The sequence below is a fragment of the Chiroxiphia lanceolata genome, chromosome 4 (genome assembly GCF_009829145.1).
Source record: "Chiroxiphia lanceolata isolate bChiLan1 chromosome 4, bChiLan1.pri, whole genome shotgun sequence".
NCBI classification, from domain to species: Eukaryota; Metazoa; Chordata; class Aves; order Passeriformes; family Pipridae; genus Chiroxiphia; species Chiroxiphia lanceolata.
Window position 1 is genome coordinate 1,413,699 of NC_045640.1, and position 18,736 is coordinate 1,432,434.

At 51.4% G+C, this 18,736-nt stretch overlaps 1 protein-coding gene across 6 annotated transcripts in view; it reads right to left on the reverse strand.

Moving 5' to 3' along the window:
- Nucleotides 1-18,736, reverse strand: part of EXOC6B (exocyst complex component 6B) — a 344,538-nt gene that overhangs the window by 118,355 nt on the left and 207,447 nt on the right. For all 6 annotated transcript variants that reach the window (XM_032685217.1, XM_032685216.1, XM_032685215.1 and 3 more), the window contains 7 exons: nucleotides 16,313-16,384; nucleotides 15,831-15,928; nucleotides 14,588-14,693; nucleotides 13,378-13,487; nucleotides 6,343-6,454; nucleotides 2,518-2,652; nucleotides 1,357-1,536 (listed from right to left, as the gene is read on the reverse strand). In XM_032685217.1, the coding sequence (XP_032541108.1) occupies nucleotides 1,357-1,536; nucleotides 2,518-2,652; nucleotides 6,343-6,454; nucleotides 13,378-13,487; nucleotides 14,588-14,693; nucleotides 15,831-15,928; nucleotides 16,313-16,384 (813 nt within the window). The remainder of the gene's footprint in view (nucleotides 1-1,356; nucleotides 1,537-2,517; nucleotides 2,653-6,342; nucleotides 6,455-13,377; nucleotides 13,488-14,587; nucleotides 14,694-15,830; nucleotides 15,929-16,312; nucleotides 16,385-18,736) is intronic.

Genomic DNA, 18,736 nt, shown 5'->3' on the forward strand with positions numbered 1-18,736 from the left:
ACACCTTATTTAGCAGTTTATTCCAGAGATAACAGAGCCAAGGAAGCCCCTTCTCCTCAACAACACCAGGAAAGCCACTTCCATTTCCCTTTTCATCCAAGGCAAATCCTCAGCTCCAACCCGCTCCCAGACCTTCCTATTGGGATTGGGATGGCCAAAGACATGAGCACAACTTTGGGGCTGTAACACCTCCTAAAACAGCTCTGGAGGGCTGGAACAACCTTCCAGAAGAGGAATCACAAGGAACAAACAAGCAGGATGAAGGAAACCACCGCTGGGGACTGTTAAATCTTCTCTTCCTGTTTATACCCAAGCTCATGAAAGATGCCCAGTGTGCCCAGTGTGGGCACAATCCTGGGCACCCAGGAACAACAAATAAATCACAGGCCCAGTAAAAAAGATCTGAAATTTGCTTTTAGAACAACTAAAAGCAGAGTTCAGTGGATTTGCTGTTCCAAAATACCTGCTGATCCCAGATCCTCCTCCGGGTATACCCAGACAGCTCAGAACAAATCTTATTCAAAGAGGGAAAAAAAACCCCTTTTTGAGCAAAAATGAAACTCCCTGATGATTCTGTTTTTCCTACCCAACGAGACACTACTCAGCCAAGTGCAAAAAGCAACACAAACCACATTTTTGATGGCAACAACAGCATAAACACACAGGGGTATTTTAGACAGCAGAGAGAAGAAAGAAACACAGGCTGCCTTCCAACGAAGCAGGATTTTGATGGAAGGCACCAGTGGTTTGACAAACACTTGGAAATGTATCTGTAGTTCAAATAAGACACTCAGAGAGTGGATATCTTGAAAAAAAGAAATGCTGGATGGCCATCAAACTGAACGTTAAAATAGCCAAAATCACAGAATGTGCTGAGCTGGAAGGGACCCACAGGGATCATTGAGTCCTGCACAGGCCCAGCCCCAAGAGTCCCACCCTGTGCCCCAGAGGATCAGCCAAACCCTCCTGGAGCTCTGGCAGCCTTGGGGCTGTGCCCACTGCCCTGGGGAGCCTGGGCAGTGCCCAACCACCCTCTGGGGGAAGAACCTTTCCCTAAAAATACAGGTGGGAAGTGAAGGATGACCCTCCTGGTGCACGGCGGGCTGTGATGGTGCCTCTCTCCCGTGTAAAGAGACCTACAAACAACTGAGGAGACTCTCAGGAAACCCAACTCGTGGTGACACGTGAAATATGCGTTACTTTAAAACTGGATTATTATTTTTTTTTTTACCTCAGAACCGACAGCACGAGGCCCCGTTTCCACCACACACCATCAAGTCTGAGCAACCCAGAATTCCAACAACACCATGGGCCGGCTGGAGAGGAACAGGAAGGGAGTTGGCGGCGGCGCCTTACCGGGAGGTGGGTGAACACGGCGAAGGTGCTGCGCAGGAAGCCGATGAGATCCACCAGGTAGTCGCTGGCCCTGCTGCCCGGCTCCAGGGCCATCCAGTCGTAGTCTGCCAGCTGCAGGAACTGGTCGATCTTCTGGTTGAGGTTGGTGTAGATCTCCTCCTCGGCCGCGTGCCGGGCGTCCTGCGAGGGACACGCTGCGTGGGGTGGGGTCTCCACACCACAAATCCTCCCTCTCAGGCCTAAAGGTGGCACAACCCGAAGCTCAAGGAGCACCCACAAGGCTGCTGAAGCCTCAGGGCAGTCAGGTTGGTGGGACAGGTGCCACCGGGTCCAGGGGGATTCTGCCTCTGAAGCAACCTTGGGACAAATCTACTGGAGGATGGAAGAAAAACATCCCATATGGAAAAGGGTTGAGACCCACCCAACCAAAAGGTGTGGGGTGCAGGAGGCCCCAGAGGAGACACTCTGCCAAAATAAGGCAGGAAACTCAGCTTTAGGCCAAATAGGTGGGTGATGCCAGAATGGACTTCCCTGAGGACAGGAGATCTTAGTCTCCTGCTGAGTTATCCCAAGGGCAAAGCTCACCCAACCAATTCCCTGCTGTTCCCATGGGACACAATTCTAACACCCCACACTTGACCCATCATGGCCTTAAGATTCCATATAAAGTATCTATGTGAACACTCCTGGGGTAGGATTTTGAGACTGGGAAGTCTGGGAGTTCCTGTCAGCCTTGATTTTTAGGGAATGCTGCTAAAAGGAGTGCAAAGGCACAGAAATGTAAAGCTCTGGAAGTCTGTTCTCCTTTGGGGTTGAGGAGTTCATGGCCAGACATGGGGTCACACTGCACTCAAACAGCAAAATGAAAATTCATTTTAAAAAACAAATAAATAAATTATTTTGGTCAAAAGCCTTATGATGATGATGATGATGATGATTATCATCCTTTAGATAATCAGGGCTGTAAGTCAAGGCTACAAACTCTCAGGATCTTGACAAAAGCAACGCTAACAAGGAACCCAAAAGTGACAGCACAAACTTCCCAAAATATGACCAAACCATCTTCTGGCTCAGCCCAGCCGCCTAAAACTCCAAATCCACGCTCTCCAACTGCTCACCAGCAGCTCCTCCTGGAGGTGGAGGAGCCCCTGGATTTCTCACCTTGAAGGTGGTGGTCCCGTAGAGCTTCGTCGTGTGCACGGTTTCCGGAAGCACGTTGGTGATGTTGGTGATGAATTCCTCGAGGAACTTGCAGGATTTCTCCAGATGGGTCGTGTTTATAATAATCTGCACGAGCTGTAAAGGCAAAAAAAAAAAAAAAGGGGGGGTTCAACCGTGGTGCTCACAAAGCCAGGGAGGTTAAATCCGAGGTTAAATCCAAGGAATTCTGGCGTGAAAAGCTGGCGCTGTGCAAACACAGGGAGCTTTGCTCCGGACTCAAAGTGTCTCCTCCTTTACCAACAGCAGAAACTTAAATAAAAGATAATTTGGGGGTGAAAGCCTTTCCCATGACAGCCACTGACACCACGGGAGATGATTATTTCTAATGACTTTTCTACGCTCAGCTGTCACTCAGGGTTCGTGTCAGCCCTGCCCAAGCACAACAGGCCCCCCCAAAAAAACTGCCCTGACAAATCAGAAGGCAAAAAAAAAAGTCTTCTGTCTGCCAGTAAACCCTAAATAACCCACACCTGGAGTGACACCCAGCAGCATCACAACGAGGCAAAACAAAGAAACCACCAGGTTTGGCTTTTGGGAGGGTGCTGGTGGCGACCAGATCTCTCCCAGACCCAGAAGGCATCATAATGCTGGATTAATTATAATTGCTGTAGAACTATTATTAAATTATAATTGGAATTGCTGGAGCATGGTGTGGTCGTCTGGAGCCACCTCCTCTAGAGGAATGGTTTTGAAACACCCACAAATCTGAATGAGATTGGATTAGTCAGTGATTTAAGGCACAGAAACACTGAAGTGACACTACAAAAGATCACAGAGCCCAACTCTTGGTGGTGCTGGATGCCATGGGAAGGGTGATGGTCACATCAGGGAGGTTCAGTGTGGATATCAGGACAACAAAGTCATTAGGAAGGTGGTGCAGCACTGGAACAGGGTGCCCAGAGAAGCTTTGGGTCTCCTGTTTAGGAGAAAGGAAAAGTCAGGTAAGAAACCCACAGCTGGCACGATCCAAGTGAGCGATGATCCCAATCCCAGTAGGAGGTCAGAGAAAAGGAGACTGAGGGGAGACCTCACTGCAGTTCAACTGCCTGGGCAGGGGCAGAGGAGGGGCAGGGACTGAGCTCTGCTCTGGGGGGACCAGGGACAGCACCCAGGGAATGGCTGGAGCTGTGCCAGGGCAGGCTCAGGTTGGATCTCAGCGCAAGGTTCTTCCCCCAGAGGCTGGTTGGGCACTGCCCAGGCTCCCCAGGGCAGTGGGCACAGCCCCAAGGCTGCCAGAGCTCCAGGAGGGTTTGGCTGATCCTCTGGGGCACAGGGGGGGACTCTTGGGGCTGGGCCTGTGCCGGGCTGAGAGTTGGGCTGGATGGTCCTTGGGGGTCCCTTCCTGCTCAGGATGTTCTGGGATCTGTGAAATCCTGGCTGGGCTGAGCTGGGAGGAAGGAGATGCCTCCACTGATGTCCTCATGGTCCTTTTATTTGGAGAAGGGGAGTGAGGTACTGACCAGCAAAACAGGTTGGAAAATCAGCTTAGCCAGGATAGTGGAGACATTCCTGGCCAGGACAAGGTAGGATTGGGATTGTCCTCCTCTTACATGTGCTCTTTGATCTGTGCAGGACAAGTTTGGCTGATCCTCTGGGGCACAGGGTGTGACCCTTGTGAATGGTCCTGTGCAGCACTGAGGGTTGGACTGGGTGATCCCTGGGGGTCCTTTCCAGCTCAGCATATCCTGGGATTCTGTAACACCTCAGAGGTCCCTTCCAGCCGACACTTCTTCGATTTCAGTCCCATTTTTATTTTTAAAAAATCAAATTATCATCTATTTTTACCTGTTTTTTACCTGTTTTTTACCTAAATGCCTTACAGGGGTAACCGGGAGTGTTCTCACTCCTGAATTCCTCAGGTTAATTTTTATTCTCCAATTTTTGCCTCCAAACAAGTGCTTGTCTGTGTTTCCCTGTGCCACCACAATCAGGATTTTTTTCCTGCAGTTCCAAGTCAATTAAACATTTCCAACTGTCTGAAATTCCTCCTAAACCTCTTCCCTGATCATCAGAATGGTCCAGATCAGCTTGAAATCACAGCTTTGAAAGCTCTGACTGCTCTGATTCTCTTCCACCACTTGCTATGAGCTTTCCTGCTCCCTCTGGGGCTCCTTCAAGTTCTGATTTTCTCTTCAGTTTGGAAGGGTAAGACCTTGTTGAGCAAGACCTTCTTGTTGTCCAAGACCTTCCTCTTGGGGGTGTTTTCTTAAGGGAATCCTTAAGGTTGGAAAAGACCTCTAAGATCACCAAGGATTTGAGGAATTTTCCAAGGAAAACACCCCCGTGCTTCCATTTGGCCAAATGATGGTTTCACAAAGACAAGGGGAAGGAAAGGGTGAAGATGCCCAAGGTAGATTTTCTTCAGGTAAATTAGGAAAAAAAAATGATGGGAGAGAGAACCCTGGGAGAGAGCAAAGAGCACCTTGGGAAGTGAGTGAAAATATGGCCAGAGACGTAAATTTATAGTGTTGAAAAAGCACTAAACTCCTAAAACTCACCTCCCCAACTTCCCAATCTCATATCCTAAACTTCCCAAACTCCCCTCCTAAACTCCCCAAGCTCATTTCCATATGGAATTTACAGTGTCCAGAGAACAGGATACATTCCTACAGTTCAGCCAATTAAAGTCTATTAATATCTACATATTTAATAACCACACAGAGGTCCCACTACCATCTCCATCTGCTCTGTGGATCCCATGTTCCCACAGAATCACGATTTATGTGCATTAAACTCATCAGAAATCTGATTTTGCCCAGGAAAAAAGCATGGATCATGAAGAGAATCCCCAAATTGTATTTGTGCTGTAACAATGGACAGAAATGGCCTCTAAAAATTGGAGCACTCCCCACTCCATCATCTCAGAGTTCCCACTTGGCTTTCCTTGTGTTCCCTGAGCTCCTCTGACTTAAATTCAGATACAGAACATTCCCCAAAATCAAAGGAGGGCAAAATTCAAAAACAACAGCAGAAAAGCTCCTCTTTCCCACAACACAAAAAGTTTCCTGCTCCGTGGTTCCATCGCTCTTTTCCAACCGAATATTTCACAGTAATGCTCCAAACCCCCTTCTGTCACCTTGCCCTGGAAATCACGGAATACCAGAAGGGTTTGGGTTGGAAGGGACCTTAAAGACCATCCAGTCCCACCCCCTGCCATGGGCAGGGACACCTTCCACTAGACAAGGTTGCTCCAACCTGGCCTTGGACACTTTCAGGGATCCAGGGGCAGCCACAGCTTCCCTGGGAAATTTATTCCAGTTCCTCACCGCTCTCACAGAGAAGGATTTTTTCCAATATCCAACCTAAATCTCCCCTTTTCCAGTGGGAAGCCATTCCCTGTGTGCTGTCCCTCCATGCCTTGTCCCCAGTCCCTCTCCAGCTCTCCTGGAGCCCCTTCAGGCCCTGCCAGGGGCTCTCAGCTCTCCCTGGAGCCTTCTCTTCTCCAGGGGAACCCCCCCAGCTCTCCCAGCCTGGCTCCAGAGCAGAGGAATCCAGAATCCTGGAATGGGTTGGGTTGGGACTGTCAATCCTGCTGATTCAACCCCCTGCCACGGGCAGGGACACCTTCCACTAGCCCAGCTTGCTCCAACCTGGCCTTGGACACTTCCAGGGATCCAGGGGCAGCCACAGCTGCTCTGCCCAACCTGGACCAGGGTCTCCCCACCTTCCCAGCCAGGAATTCCTTCCCAATATCCCACCTATCCCTGCCCTCTGGCAGCTGGAGGCCATTTCCCCTTGTCCCACCACCCCAAACCCACGTCCCACCTCCGTCAGCCCCACGTTTCTCCTCTTGATGACCGTCTGTAAACAGTTGCTCAGCGTCCGGGTCAGCAGCAGGTTCGTGGATTTCCGGATCATGTCGTCGACCTCGGTGGAGCTGGAAAAGGGGGGAATTGCAAGAGAGGTTTGCAAAATGGGCCATGAAAAGAAAATCACCTTCGTTCTCCTCCTTCCCAGCGCTCTCCCAGCTCACCTATCATCATCCATGCAAGGCTTGTAGCTCCTGATATACTGATATATATGGAAATTCCAACTGTTTAGGTCAGGAAGGGGGACTAACATGTCTTAAACCTACATCCCTGAGCCTCTCCTCTCCCAGGGGATGGTCCAGCCCAAGGAAGAGCTGCCCATGGGCACCAGCACAACCCATGTGGCCAAGCCACCGCCCTGCACTCGACTCTGGAGACCTGCATGTTCAGCACAGAAGGGAAAAGATCTCCAGTTGGGGAAAAAACGACTCAAATATCCCAAAATATCCCTCTCAACCTTTCCATGGCCTTTTAATTGCATCATAAAACCATGGAATGGGTTGGGTTGGAAGGGATGTTAAAGATCATCCCCTCCCCCCTCCCACTATCCCAGGCTGCTCCAGCCTGGCCTTGGACACTTCCAGGGATCCAGGGGCAGCCACAGCTTCTCTGCCCAACCTGGGACAGGGCTTCAATACCCTCACAGACAAGAATTCCTCCCCAAAATCCCATCTAACCCTCTGGCACTGGGAAGCCATTCCCTGTGTCCTGTCCCTCCATCCCTTGTCCCCAGTCCCTCTCCAGCTCTCCTGGAGCCCCTTTAGGTCCTGCAAGGGGCTCTCAGCTCTCCCTGGAGCCTTCTCTTCTCCAGGGGAACCCCCCCAGCTCTCCCAGCCTGGCTCCAGCCCTCGGAGTATCAGACTGGAAGCTCCTACCACACATTCCTGCCCTTTTCCAGGTGGTTGCAACTTCAGCATCGCTGGAATTTGAGGGTTTGTCTTTGTGCCCCTCCAACATGTGGCCGGTGGCACCTCTCCTTTCCAAAGGAAGTTTGGGAAACCCGCCCTGCCAGAGGCTCCTTTGATCTGCCCCTGGCCCTGCATTAGCCCTGACACCACGGGCTTTGCCTCCAGCAGGAGAGGGCACAGGGAATTCCCCCGGGAATGCTGAGACGTGTTAATAACTTGGAGGCTCCCGGTAAATGGAGCCCGTGACCTTTGGCTCCTGCTCCTGCTCCACCTGACAAAGCGGCCACGGTACAAAGCTGGGATTGACAGGAGAAACAAAAGCAATCCCTGAGGTTTCCTCGCTGCTGGGGGATGTTGGGATGCTGCTGTTGGAGTTCCTGCTGGGCTGGGAACGGGCGCTGCCCGCCCGTGTCCTGCTCCCACTTCCCAAATTTCTGTGCCTGTTTAATGCTGGCTCGGTGCCTCTGCTCCAAGTGCTGCTCCAGCAGGGCCTGATGCTCGGGAAGGCAGGACTGAGCCTCCTCCAACAGGGATTCTGTGCCCACAGCAGCTCCTGGAACTGCTCATCCTTCCCACATTCTGGCATCGCTCAGTCAGCTCCTTTTCTGAAGTTATTCCAGCCTTTCCTTGTGCTGCTGCCTGGGAATTGCACTGAAATCCCTCAAACTGGGCCATTCACTTCAGAGTTGGGCTCTGTGGGTCCCTTCCAATTCTGAATATTCCTTGATTCTGTGAAATTCCCGGGAGAAGTGGCAAACACTGCTGCCCACCCACATCCCTGAGCAAAGCCACGACCGGAATTCCAGGAGAAACCCATGTCCTGCTGCCTTTTCCCAAGGAAAAGCCCAGCTGCACAACCCCCCTGCCACAGTGCACTGCCCAACAGGTTCCTCCAACATTTCCTTTTTTCCTGATGTTTAGAAGTTGGCTTTTCCAAGCTAAATGTCTGCTCTTCAGCTGGACACAGCAGAGCAGGACCAGCAGCTCCTGAGAACTTAAATCCAAAGTCAGCAGCCAAAATCTCAGTCTCTTTTAGATCATCACTGATCCCAGGGAGTTTATTTTCCTCCTGCTATTCCACTTCATGTCCCAGAAGGACCCTTTGTCTCCTTCTCCCAAGGTTTTGATGTGTCCAAGGTGATGCATTTGGGTTTTATAAACCATGGAAGAGAAGTCAAAGGCAGAAGGGAGGAGAAGAAACCAGCAAATGGATTTTCCTGGTCTCTATACTTATGGGAAGGGCTCTCAAAGAAGGTTTTAGTCAGAGACAAGTTAAAAAAAAAATTCATACATAAACCCCAAACCCCATCATGCCACTCCCCCCAGGCTGTCCATCGTATCCCAGGAAAAACCAGAGATCCCAGTCCACTCCAGCAGACAACACAAGGGTTAAATACAGCCAGAGCAACCAAATCCAACCCTGGATTGGATCTAGGGGTGGTAAAAAAGACACCTGAGGAGATTTAAAGCAAAGGAGTGATGCAAAGACACCTGTGACACTGGAGGGGGGTGGGAAAACTGGGAAGGGGGTGGGGAAGCAGAAAGGGCTGGATCCATGTTCAGAGGGGTAGAAAAAAATGTTTAGGGAGCAAAAAATACACAAAGCTGAATCCTGGTAAAAACACTGAGTCTTTTGGGATTGGAGAAGGACTTTGGACAAGGGATGGAGGGACAGGACAAGGAGGAATGGACTTAAGCTATGGAGGGTGAGTTAGATGGGATACTGGGAAGGAATTCCTGGCTGGGAAGGTGGGGAAACCCTGGCACAAGTTCGGCAGAGAAGCTGTGGCTGCCCCTGGATCCCTGGAAGTGTCCAAGGCCAGGTTGGAGCAACCTGGGCTAGCGGAAGGTGCCCCTGCCCATGGTAGGGGGTGGAATGAGATATCTTTAATTGTCCCTTCCAACCCAAAGCATTCCATGATTCTATCATTTTCCTCAGGAAATCCTGAAATGCAACATACAGAGGATGGTGGAGGTTGGAAGTGCAGGTGGTATCTGGAGCTCCAGGGATCAACTGGAACCCAGAAAGCCCGGATGAACACCCCGGGATTTGGACACAACGTCAGTTTTCCTCACTAAACCAACATGGCAAACAAATCTACAGGCTTGGGTTTAAAACCCAAATGTCAACCTGTCACCAGGGAATCCCAATCCAACACGGGAGGCACCACCTGGCTGCGGGAACACCCCGGGACCGTCACGCTCCCGGCAGGATCCGGGTGCTGCTGCTCTGCCAGGGGTCACCAACCCCTTGGAAGCCCAGGGCTGGCTGCAATCTCTCACTTATCTGCAGGAACATCCCCCTCACCTCCAGGGCAAGGACAAGCTCAGGAATTCCAGGCTGCTTCTACTTCTTCAAAGAACTTCAAACCGAGCTTTCTCCCTGCACCGGCGGCGTTCCTGCCCGTTCTTGTGGAATCTCAGGATCCTTAAGGTTGGAAAAGGCCTCTAAGACAACGAGGCCAGCTGCCATCCCCCAGCACTGCCAAGGCACGTGCAAGCACTAAATCATGTCCCCAAAGTGCCACATCCACAGGGCTTTTAAATCCCTCCAGGGATGGGGACTCCGCCACTGCCCTGGGCAGCTGGGCCAGGGTTGGAGAACTTTTTCCACAAAGAAATTTTTCCAGTATCCAACCTAAACCTCCCCTAGTACAGCTTGAAATCATTTCCTCATGCTCTATCTCCCATGGGCTCCACACACCGAGTAAGGACAAAATGGAAGCATTCCATGAAAAGGCCCATGGCAGGGGGTGGAATGAGTTGGTCTTGGATGCTCTGGAGCCAGGCTGGGAGAGCTGGGGGGGTTCCCCTGGAGAAGAGAAGGCTCCAGGGAGAGCTGAGAGCCCCTGGCAGGGCCTGAAGGGGCTCCAGGAGAGCTGGAGAGGGACTGGGGACAAGGCATGGAGGGACAGGACACAGGGAATGGCTTCCCAGTGCCAGAGGGCAGGGTTAGGTGGGATATTGGGAAGGAATTGCTGGCTGTGAGGAATCTGATGTATCAGCTCCCAACTGGTGGAATTTAGCAGTGCTGTGGTTGTTCCCAACCCTCCACACTCAGCCTACAACCAGGAGCAGCTGCAGCCCTCCCACCCCATCAGGAACACAGGAGCAGCAGCATGAGCTGCCAAAACAACTCCATTTACCTCCTCTCTCCCCCAGCCAAATTCCAAAGGTCCTCCCTGATTTTGGTTCTTCAAACCTCTCATTTTTAGATCATTTTCTTTTTACTAACTTGACACACTTCAATCCTTCCCAGCGCTTTGCATCCCGAGTTCTTTCTGGATTGGTGTTTAGTTTGCAAAGCAACCCACCTCAAACCCAAACAACTGAAGTCTTGGTAGATTAGAGCTCCCATCCCATCCCTTCCACCCACTGTTTCCCAAAGATATTCCCTATCTTTCAAATGGGAAATGCCACTGGAAAAAGAGGAAGCCTTCCAGCGAGCAGATACTTTTCAAGACAACTTGATCAACTCAAAACACACTTGTAACAAAGAGGAAACTATTGAATTTATAAAGGGGGTTTTCTTTCTCTTAATTATTTATGAGAAATAATTTATAAATCCTATAAATCCACACGGAGCTCCAAATTTTCTTCAAACACACGAAGAGCAAAAGAACTTTCACGGGAGCAGCAACATAAAGGGGGAAAACTCCCGTCAACAAACACAAGGAGAGAGTTTAAAAAAAAATAATTACGAAAAAATAATAATTAGGGGGAGGGAAAAAAAAAAAAAAAAAAGAGCTCCATTTTCCACCCCGGGCTCTGTTCTTTGGGAAAAGAGCTCGGAATCTTGAAGGGAACTGTCTGGGTTAATGACAGCTGATGTCCTGTATCCCGTGGCAGTAGCTGTGACCTCCAGGCCCCCCGTGACTGACGGGCTGACCCCGATCGCTCCGGGGTGTGACAGAAATGACAACCAAGGAAGAAAAAGAAAGGGAAAGAGAAAGGAAACTGGCTGCCGGCTTTGTAGCCAGGCTCCCTAATAAAACCTAATTCAAGCTGTCAGGGTGAAATGAAGAAAGTGTCAACAGGGGTTTTTCAGAGAAATATTCCAAATGTTTGGCTGGAAAAAGGCAGAGCCGGGCTCCCATCCCCCCAGCTCCTGAGAAAGGGCTGGAAAAGCCGATGTCGAAAGGAATTTTAATAATGCGCCCAAGGGGACCCCTGAGGAGGGACCCCAAGGGGACGGTTTTCCTCCCTTCCCTGACAAGGCCAATCATCCCAGTAATGGTGAGGGGCACGAAGCCGGGGCGGGGGGAAGCGCCAGGGGAGGGGTTGGGTGAAAGCAGCGTCCGTGTGAAATCGGAGCGAGGTGTCGGCCCCAGAAACTGAGAGGCTTCATGGTGACCCCCGGGTTAAGAGCCCCGGGAGCCACCAAAGAGAACAACCTGCCACCGGTGAAAGGCTGAGGGGGAACGTGGGGCGAGGAACGTCCTGGGATCCCACAGAGACCGCGGAGCTGCCGCGGCCTCCGGCGGGAGGGGGAGAAGAAAGTGCCTCCTCAGATCAGTGTTCCTGGTTGGGAGGGAGAGAATTCAGACCCCTAAAGGGCCTCGTGTGGGCTCCAAAACGTCTGGGGAGGGCCCAGAGCGCTGGCCCAGCTTCATGTCAGCACTGGGGCAATCGTGGAATGGCTCGGGTTGGAAGGGATTTTAAACTTTATCCCGTTCCAATCCCTGCCATGGGCAGGGACACCTTACGTTATCCCAGGTTGGACAGGCCTTGGAAACACTTCCAGGCATCCAGGGGCAGCCACAGCTTCTCTGCCCAACCTGGGACAGGGCCTCAACACCCTCACAGACAGCAATTCCTTCCCAATATCCCATCTAGCCCTGCTCTCTAGCACTGGGAAGCCATTCCCTGTGTCCTGTCCCTCCATGCCTTGTCCCCAGTCCCTCTCCAGCTCTCCTGGAGCCCCTTTAGGCCCTGCCAGGGGCTCTCAGCTCTCCCTGGAGCCTTCTCTTCTCCAGGGGACCCCCCCCAGCTCTCCCAGCCTGGCTCCAGAGCAGAGGGGCTCCAGACCCAGGAACATCTCCAGGGCCTCCTCTGGACTCTCTCCAGCAGCTCCATGTCAGGTCATGGCCAGGATATGAAACCCTCCTCCTGCAACTCCCACCTCTTGCTAGTAGAGCTCTGCACGTGGAAGGGAAGAAGGATCCTTCCTTCCAGTAAAAATCCTGAAGGGAAGAAGCATCTCTGCATCCAGTGAAACCCTTGGTGTCAATTTTTCTGCCTCTACCAAGCTGGAAACAATTCTGAGTGCAAGAAAAAAAAGCACCAACTGGCAGTTTCTGGCAAATACAGTTGGTTTTCAACCTCACACACATACACAGGGATAAAACCAGCATCAAAGCACCTTGGGATGAGGAGAGAGGAGGGTAAACACATGGAATACTTTGCAGGCTTTTAAAAAACAAAAAAAAATCGTGTTATTTGTATGTAAACTCCCAGGAGAAGCAAGAAAAACAAAGCCCCGAAACCAGGAGCCGAAACTCATTAAAGCACAAAAATCCAAACCCCCCCAGAGCCTTCCTGACAACACATCCCTGGAATCCCGGGATTCACAGTCTGGGGGAGGGCCAGGGGGAGGTCAGAGATGTTCTAGGAGGCTCTGACCCAACGAGGAGTGGCCATCACCACCTTTCTCGAGACAACCAGGTTCATTTATTTCCCACAACTCCAGAAACTTTTCGGAGGAAACAGCTCCCTCAGTTTTTATACAGCTGGGGTTGTCCTGGGCTGTTTTCCCTGAAAGTGTCCAAGGCCAGGCTGGACAAGGCTTGGAGCAACCTGGGCTAGTGGAAGGTGTCCCTGCCCATGGCAGGGGGTGGCACTGGATGACTTTTAAGCTCCTTTCCAGCCCAAACCATTCCATGACCTTCCCCTCCACGAGGTAGTTTTGAAGACATGACCAGCCCTTGGAAGATGCCACCGCTCCAAGGAGGCCACCAACCACCTCCAGCCTGGCCAGGGTTTATCCAAACAGCTGAACAACAAGAAAAGTTGAGGAAAAGAATTTATATTTTAAACCTTTGAGCTCTTTTGAGTGCAAAGAACCCCGGGTGTGAATGTCCTACCTCAGGTGAAGGTCCTCCGAGAACTTCAGGCAGGCGTAGATGAATTCCTTGATCTGATTGTAAACTTTAGGCACAAACTCGGAGAAGGGGAACTTCTTTGGAAAGGGTTGCTGTAAAAAAACACAGGAGAGAATTCCATGCAAGAGCAGCTATCCATTGGGAGACACAACAACTGCTTTTCCAGCAGCATGTTCCGAGCGGTCGGATCGATTCTGGGATTTAGCCACGTCCAGCAAGGAGACAACAAGGCATTTTTCTGGGGTGTTGGATAAACACTTCAGCCCAGTGAAAGGCCATAGAATCACTTATAAATGGAGTGCAGGAGGGGTTTGGAGCCTGGAAGGAGATTTGCAGCTCGGAGGGAGAAGCAGAAAACAGGACCCTCATTCCCTCTCCCAAATCCCTCCCTCGAAGGAAAACGCCCCCTGGGAGAACTCCCTGATGCTTCTCTCCCCCCATGCACGAGTTGTTTTGCTTGGTCACCTCCCCCAGGTGCTGCCCAAGGTGAGAATCTGCTTCAAACACCAAAAACCAACAGGAAACAGATTTTTCTACCCCAAATTTCCCATCCAGCTCTTCCCCGCAGTGGGGGGACGTGCGGTGACACAGTAAAACCCTGGACATTGTGATTTAATTTTGGGGAAAGGACAAAGACTTCCTGAAATCTGGATCAAACCCCCTCCCATTCCTAATGAAGTTCCCCAGGGATGGAGTTTCCTGGGTGCCAGAAGGCCTTGTAGGATTTAAGGGACACTGGTTCCATCAGACTTGGATACACATCGGATTTGGGAGCACACACTTGTGGAAAAGCTAAGATAAAGCACCTTGTCAGGCTCTTTTTCTTTAAATAAGAGATTAAAACAAATAAAGGTCAAGAACATGGTTCATAAAATGGGAATAATACCAGTGGAAGGGGATATTTTTAGTCTCCTGTGCATTGCAAGGACTGCACACCCTGATATGAAAACAAGATCAACAAGGTTTTCCTCATCCACACCTGGAGAAATACAACACATGGAAGGGATATTTGCCCTGTTCCCTGGTCCTGCTTTCTTTTTTGCTGTTTATTTGGTGTGGGGAGGTGGATTTGGGTGATTTTTGATGCTTCCATTTGCAGTTCTCCACATCCCTGCTGAGGGTGTGGGGTTTTCCTGCACCAGCGGCCACACGAGGTCGTTTTCCCCATTCCAAGACTCATTCCAAGACTCACCTTTTCAAGTTCAGCATCCTGGAATGGGAACTGTCCAACTATTTTCTTATAAAGTTCTTCATTTGACACCGGGATGGGGCTGTAGTTGTCTGAGTCAAGTATATTTCTAGGAAAAGGAAAGAAAAGTCAGGAAGAGAGCTCTGCCAGGAGAGGACCCACAGCTCTGCCGGGTCAGGAAGCTCCCAGGAGGAGGTGCCAGCCCAAGACGGGATCCCACAAACCCACAGGAGCAGCACAGGGATGTGCCACTGATGTCCCGAGACACCCACGGCTTGGTGATGGAGCAAGGGCACAATATCATGGAATCATGGAATGGTTTGGGTCGGAAAGGACCTTAATGATCATCCAGTTCCACCCCTGCCATGGGCAGGGACACCTTCCACTAGAACAGGTTGTTCCAACCTGGCCTTGGACACTTCCAGGGATGGAGAAGCCACAGCTTCTCTGCCCAACCTGTGACAGGGCCTCCCCACCCTCACAGACAGAAATTCCTTCCCAATATCCCATCTATCCCTGCCCTCTGGCACTGGGAAACCATTTCTCCTTGGCCTGTCCCTCCCTCCCTTGTCCCCAGTCCCTCTCCACCTCTCCTGGAGCCCCTTTAGGCCCTGCAAGGGGCTCTCAGCTCTCCCTGGACCCTTCTCTTCTCCAGGGGAACCCCCCCAGCTCTCCCAGCCTGGTTCCAGAGCAGAGGGATTCCAGCCCTGGCAGCACCTCCAGGGCCTCCTCTGGACTCTCTCCAGCAGCTCCATGTCCATTTTCCACACTAACTTTACTGTAACCCCAAATTTTTGCATCCTTCCAGCTCCTGAGTGTCCATGTGAGCTCCATAATGAAACCACGACCTTGTCCCTCTGGGATGCAAAACCTTTGGTCCACAGGCATTTATTGCACTGAGCACATGCAGAATCCCCACAACTCTATTTAAACTGGCTCTCCCTGCTCCAGGAAAACCCCAGGATCTTACTGAATCTTACTGTTTCCCAAAATTTAAACATGAACTCACAATTATGATGCTTTCCCCATCCCTGGAAGTGTCCAAGGCCAGGCTGGATGGGGCTTGGAGCAACCTGGGACGGTGGAAGGTGTCCCTGCTCATGGCAGAGGGTGGAACAAGATGAGCTTTACCCGCTTCAACCCAAAACATTTGTGATTCTCTGATGAATCCCTCAAAAGATTTTATTTAGGGGCCAAAACGCCTCCGTGAGAGGCATCTCCTGGGTCTGCTGGAAGAGCCTCTTACCTGAAAACTCCTGACCATTTCTTCAGGAGGGTTTCACTGTACTGGTCCTGGATCTCCAACAGCATGTCAAAGAGCTGGTTCACTGGGAAGCCATAGCCCTGGGATGAGGGAAGAGAGCAATTTCAGGGGAAAAAAAGCCACCAACAGGCAGGTGAAGATTTATTTTCTCTATTCAACAGCGAGCACGTGGGTAAACCCTCCTCTATCCCCAGCCCAGAGCTGAACGGTGCTGGTGGAGGGATTTAGGGGCTGATTTACCAAGGGTAGGACCAAGGACTATCAAAGGTTTGGTCCTTGGCCACTCTGAGGCACCGAGCAAAGCAGGTTGTCCATCAAGTGCCACAGTCCATGCACTGACACCCCAAAAAAGAAGCCAGGACACCACATCCAGCCCCCACCAGTTGTTTAACCCTCTGGTGGGCATATCTGTGGGCAGCAGGACCATGGAGTGAGAGAAGGAGTGGTCCCCACCCACTGTGTACCTGGAGTGTGTCAGCAAAGAGGACGATGAGGTTCTTCAAGTCTAACACCAGGCTCGGGTCGGAGCAGTACGACTGGAAAGAAGGGGAGAAAGGAAAACATGGGTTTAAACTGCACAACACGGAAAAAAATCCTGCCCTCGGCCCTCCTGTGTTATCTCTGGAGTGATAATAAATGCAGGGCCTAATGACCAGCAGCTTTTATCCTGCAGCAGTGTCACCCAGGGCCAGGGCAGGGGGGGTGATAAGGGTATCTCTCCTCCTAATGCCCCTCTCCAGGCTCTCCATGATGAACAAAGACTTTGGGTGCTCCAGAGATACCTGAAGTGTCTCTAAGATTCCCCAGGAGCTGCTGGGAGAGCGAGAGGAGATGAAGCAAATCAACACCACTGTCAGAGCAGGACGCCAGCAGCTCCTCATCCAATATTTACCGTGTTGTGTCTGATGGTAATGAAGCATCAGCGGCTCGGGCTGAGGGAAAACTTCTTGGATTCCAACAAATTAATGGTCAGAACTCCAAGACAAGGATTTATTGTAGGTCAGGACGCTGCTCAAAACCCCAAAGACACAACTGAGTGTAGTGACAGCGCTGGTGTCCCCCCCAGAGCCACCCCATGTCCCCCACATGCTCGCTCTGGACACAGAAAAACCTCCCTGTGCTGAAATATGTAAAGTCTTAGGCAGATTTTGCCCAAATATAGAATCAGAGATCACGAGCTGGACAGAGAAGCAGATTTAAAGAGAACAGATTTAAAGCTCACTGGAAACTCCAGGAGGAACAACTCCATTAATCAATGGGAAAGCCTGGAAGACACACGTTTTCCAGCTCACTGTCCAAAAAAAAAAAAGAGAGTCAGAAGGAAAGATAACACCCTAAAGCTCTCAGAAGTGATAGAAGATGTCCCTGTCTGTAGCGAGGAAGAAAATCCAGGGATAAATTTGGCTGAACTGGAAGAACTGAAACAACCTCCCCAAGGTGAGAGCTCCCCTCAAGCCCCAGTATGGGATGGAGGGCACTGGTGTGTGTGTGGGAGCTGGAGGGGGAGCTGTACCCAGAGAAAAAGGGGTGATGACCACAGGTGTTGGGAGATCATGGAATGCTCCCTGACTCCTGCAAAGCCCTCTCCTGGCAACCACTTCACGCAGCAAGTTTGGCATCACTTGAAACAACCCTGTGAGGGCAACAAAGGCGGGGGGAACTGAGGAGCCCCGTGGTCGGGCCCGGTCCCCCCTCACGGTCCCACCTCGGAGAAAATCCCACTTGAAAGGAAAACAAACACGGGTTTACAACCCAGTGGGGTGTTCAGCTCTGTGTTTAGGAACACGGGAGCTCAGGGGAAGGAGGCAGCTTTCCAGGCAACAAAACTGGGAAGCTCCTGTGGTCCCTCAGCCCAACGAGCTCCAGGCCCAGAGAAGAGTCATGGAATGCGTTGGGTTGGAAGGGACCTTTCAGACCATCTCATTCCACCTCTTGCCATGGGCAGGGACACCTTCCACTAGACAAGGTTGCTCCAAGCCCCAACCAACCTGGTCTTGGACACTTCCAGGGATCCAGGGGCAGCCACAGCTTCTCTGGGAGATTTATTCCAGTTTCTTACCACCCTCACAGGGAAGGATTTCTTTCCAATATCCACCCTAAATCTTCACTTTTCCAGTGGGAAACCATTCCCCCTCATCCCGTGTCCCTCTCCAGCTCTCCTGGAGCCCCTTTAGGCCCTGTCAGGGGCTCTCAGCTCTCCCTGGACCCTTCTCTTCTCCAGGGGAACACCCCCAGCTCTCCCAGCCTGGCTCCAGAGCAGAGGGGCTCCAGAATCATGGAATGGTTTGAGTTGGGACTGTCAATCCTGCTGATTCCATGCCCTGCCATGGGCCTTCCACTATCCCAGGTCGCTCCAGCCTGGCCTTGGACACTTCCAGGGATCCAGGGGCAGCCACAGCTTCTCTGCCCAACCTGGGACAGGGCCTCCCCAGCCTCCCAGCCAGGAATTCCTTCCCAATATCCCATCTATCCCTGCTCTCTGGCAGTGGGAAGCCATTCCCACTTGTCCTGTCACTCCCCATGGATTATCCCCACCTGCCAAGCCGAAGTCATGAGCACGTTCTGCAGAACTCGGCGTGGTTTGGAAGCAGCAGCTTTTTGTGTCTGCACACAGAAATTTTAGGGTTTTCCCAGCAAAGAACCTTTGGGTTTCCCCCCACGTTCCCAGGACACTCCATCAAATGCAGATCTGCAGCCCCTGCTCTGCCAACCCCAGGGAGCTGTGGGGCATCAGGGCCTAAACACCTTGTACTTTCTAGAGAAAATGGCCCAGTAATTTAAAAACAGACTTGTGGAAACTCATTAATGACAGAATGTGCTGAGCTGGAAGGGATCCACAAGGATCATCCAGTCCAACCTTTGGCCCTGCCCAGGACACCCCAACAATC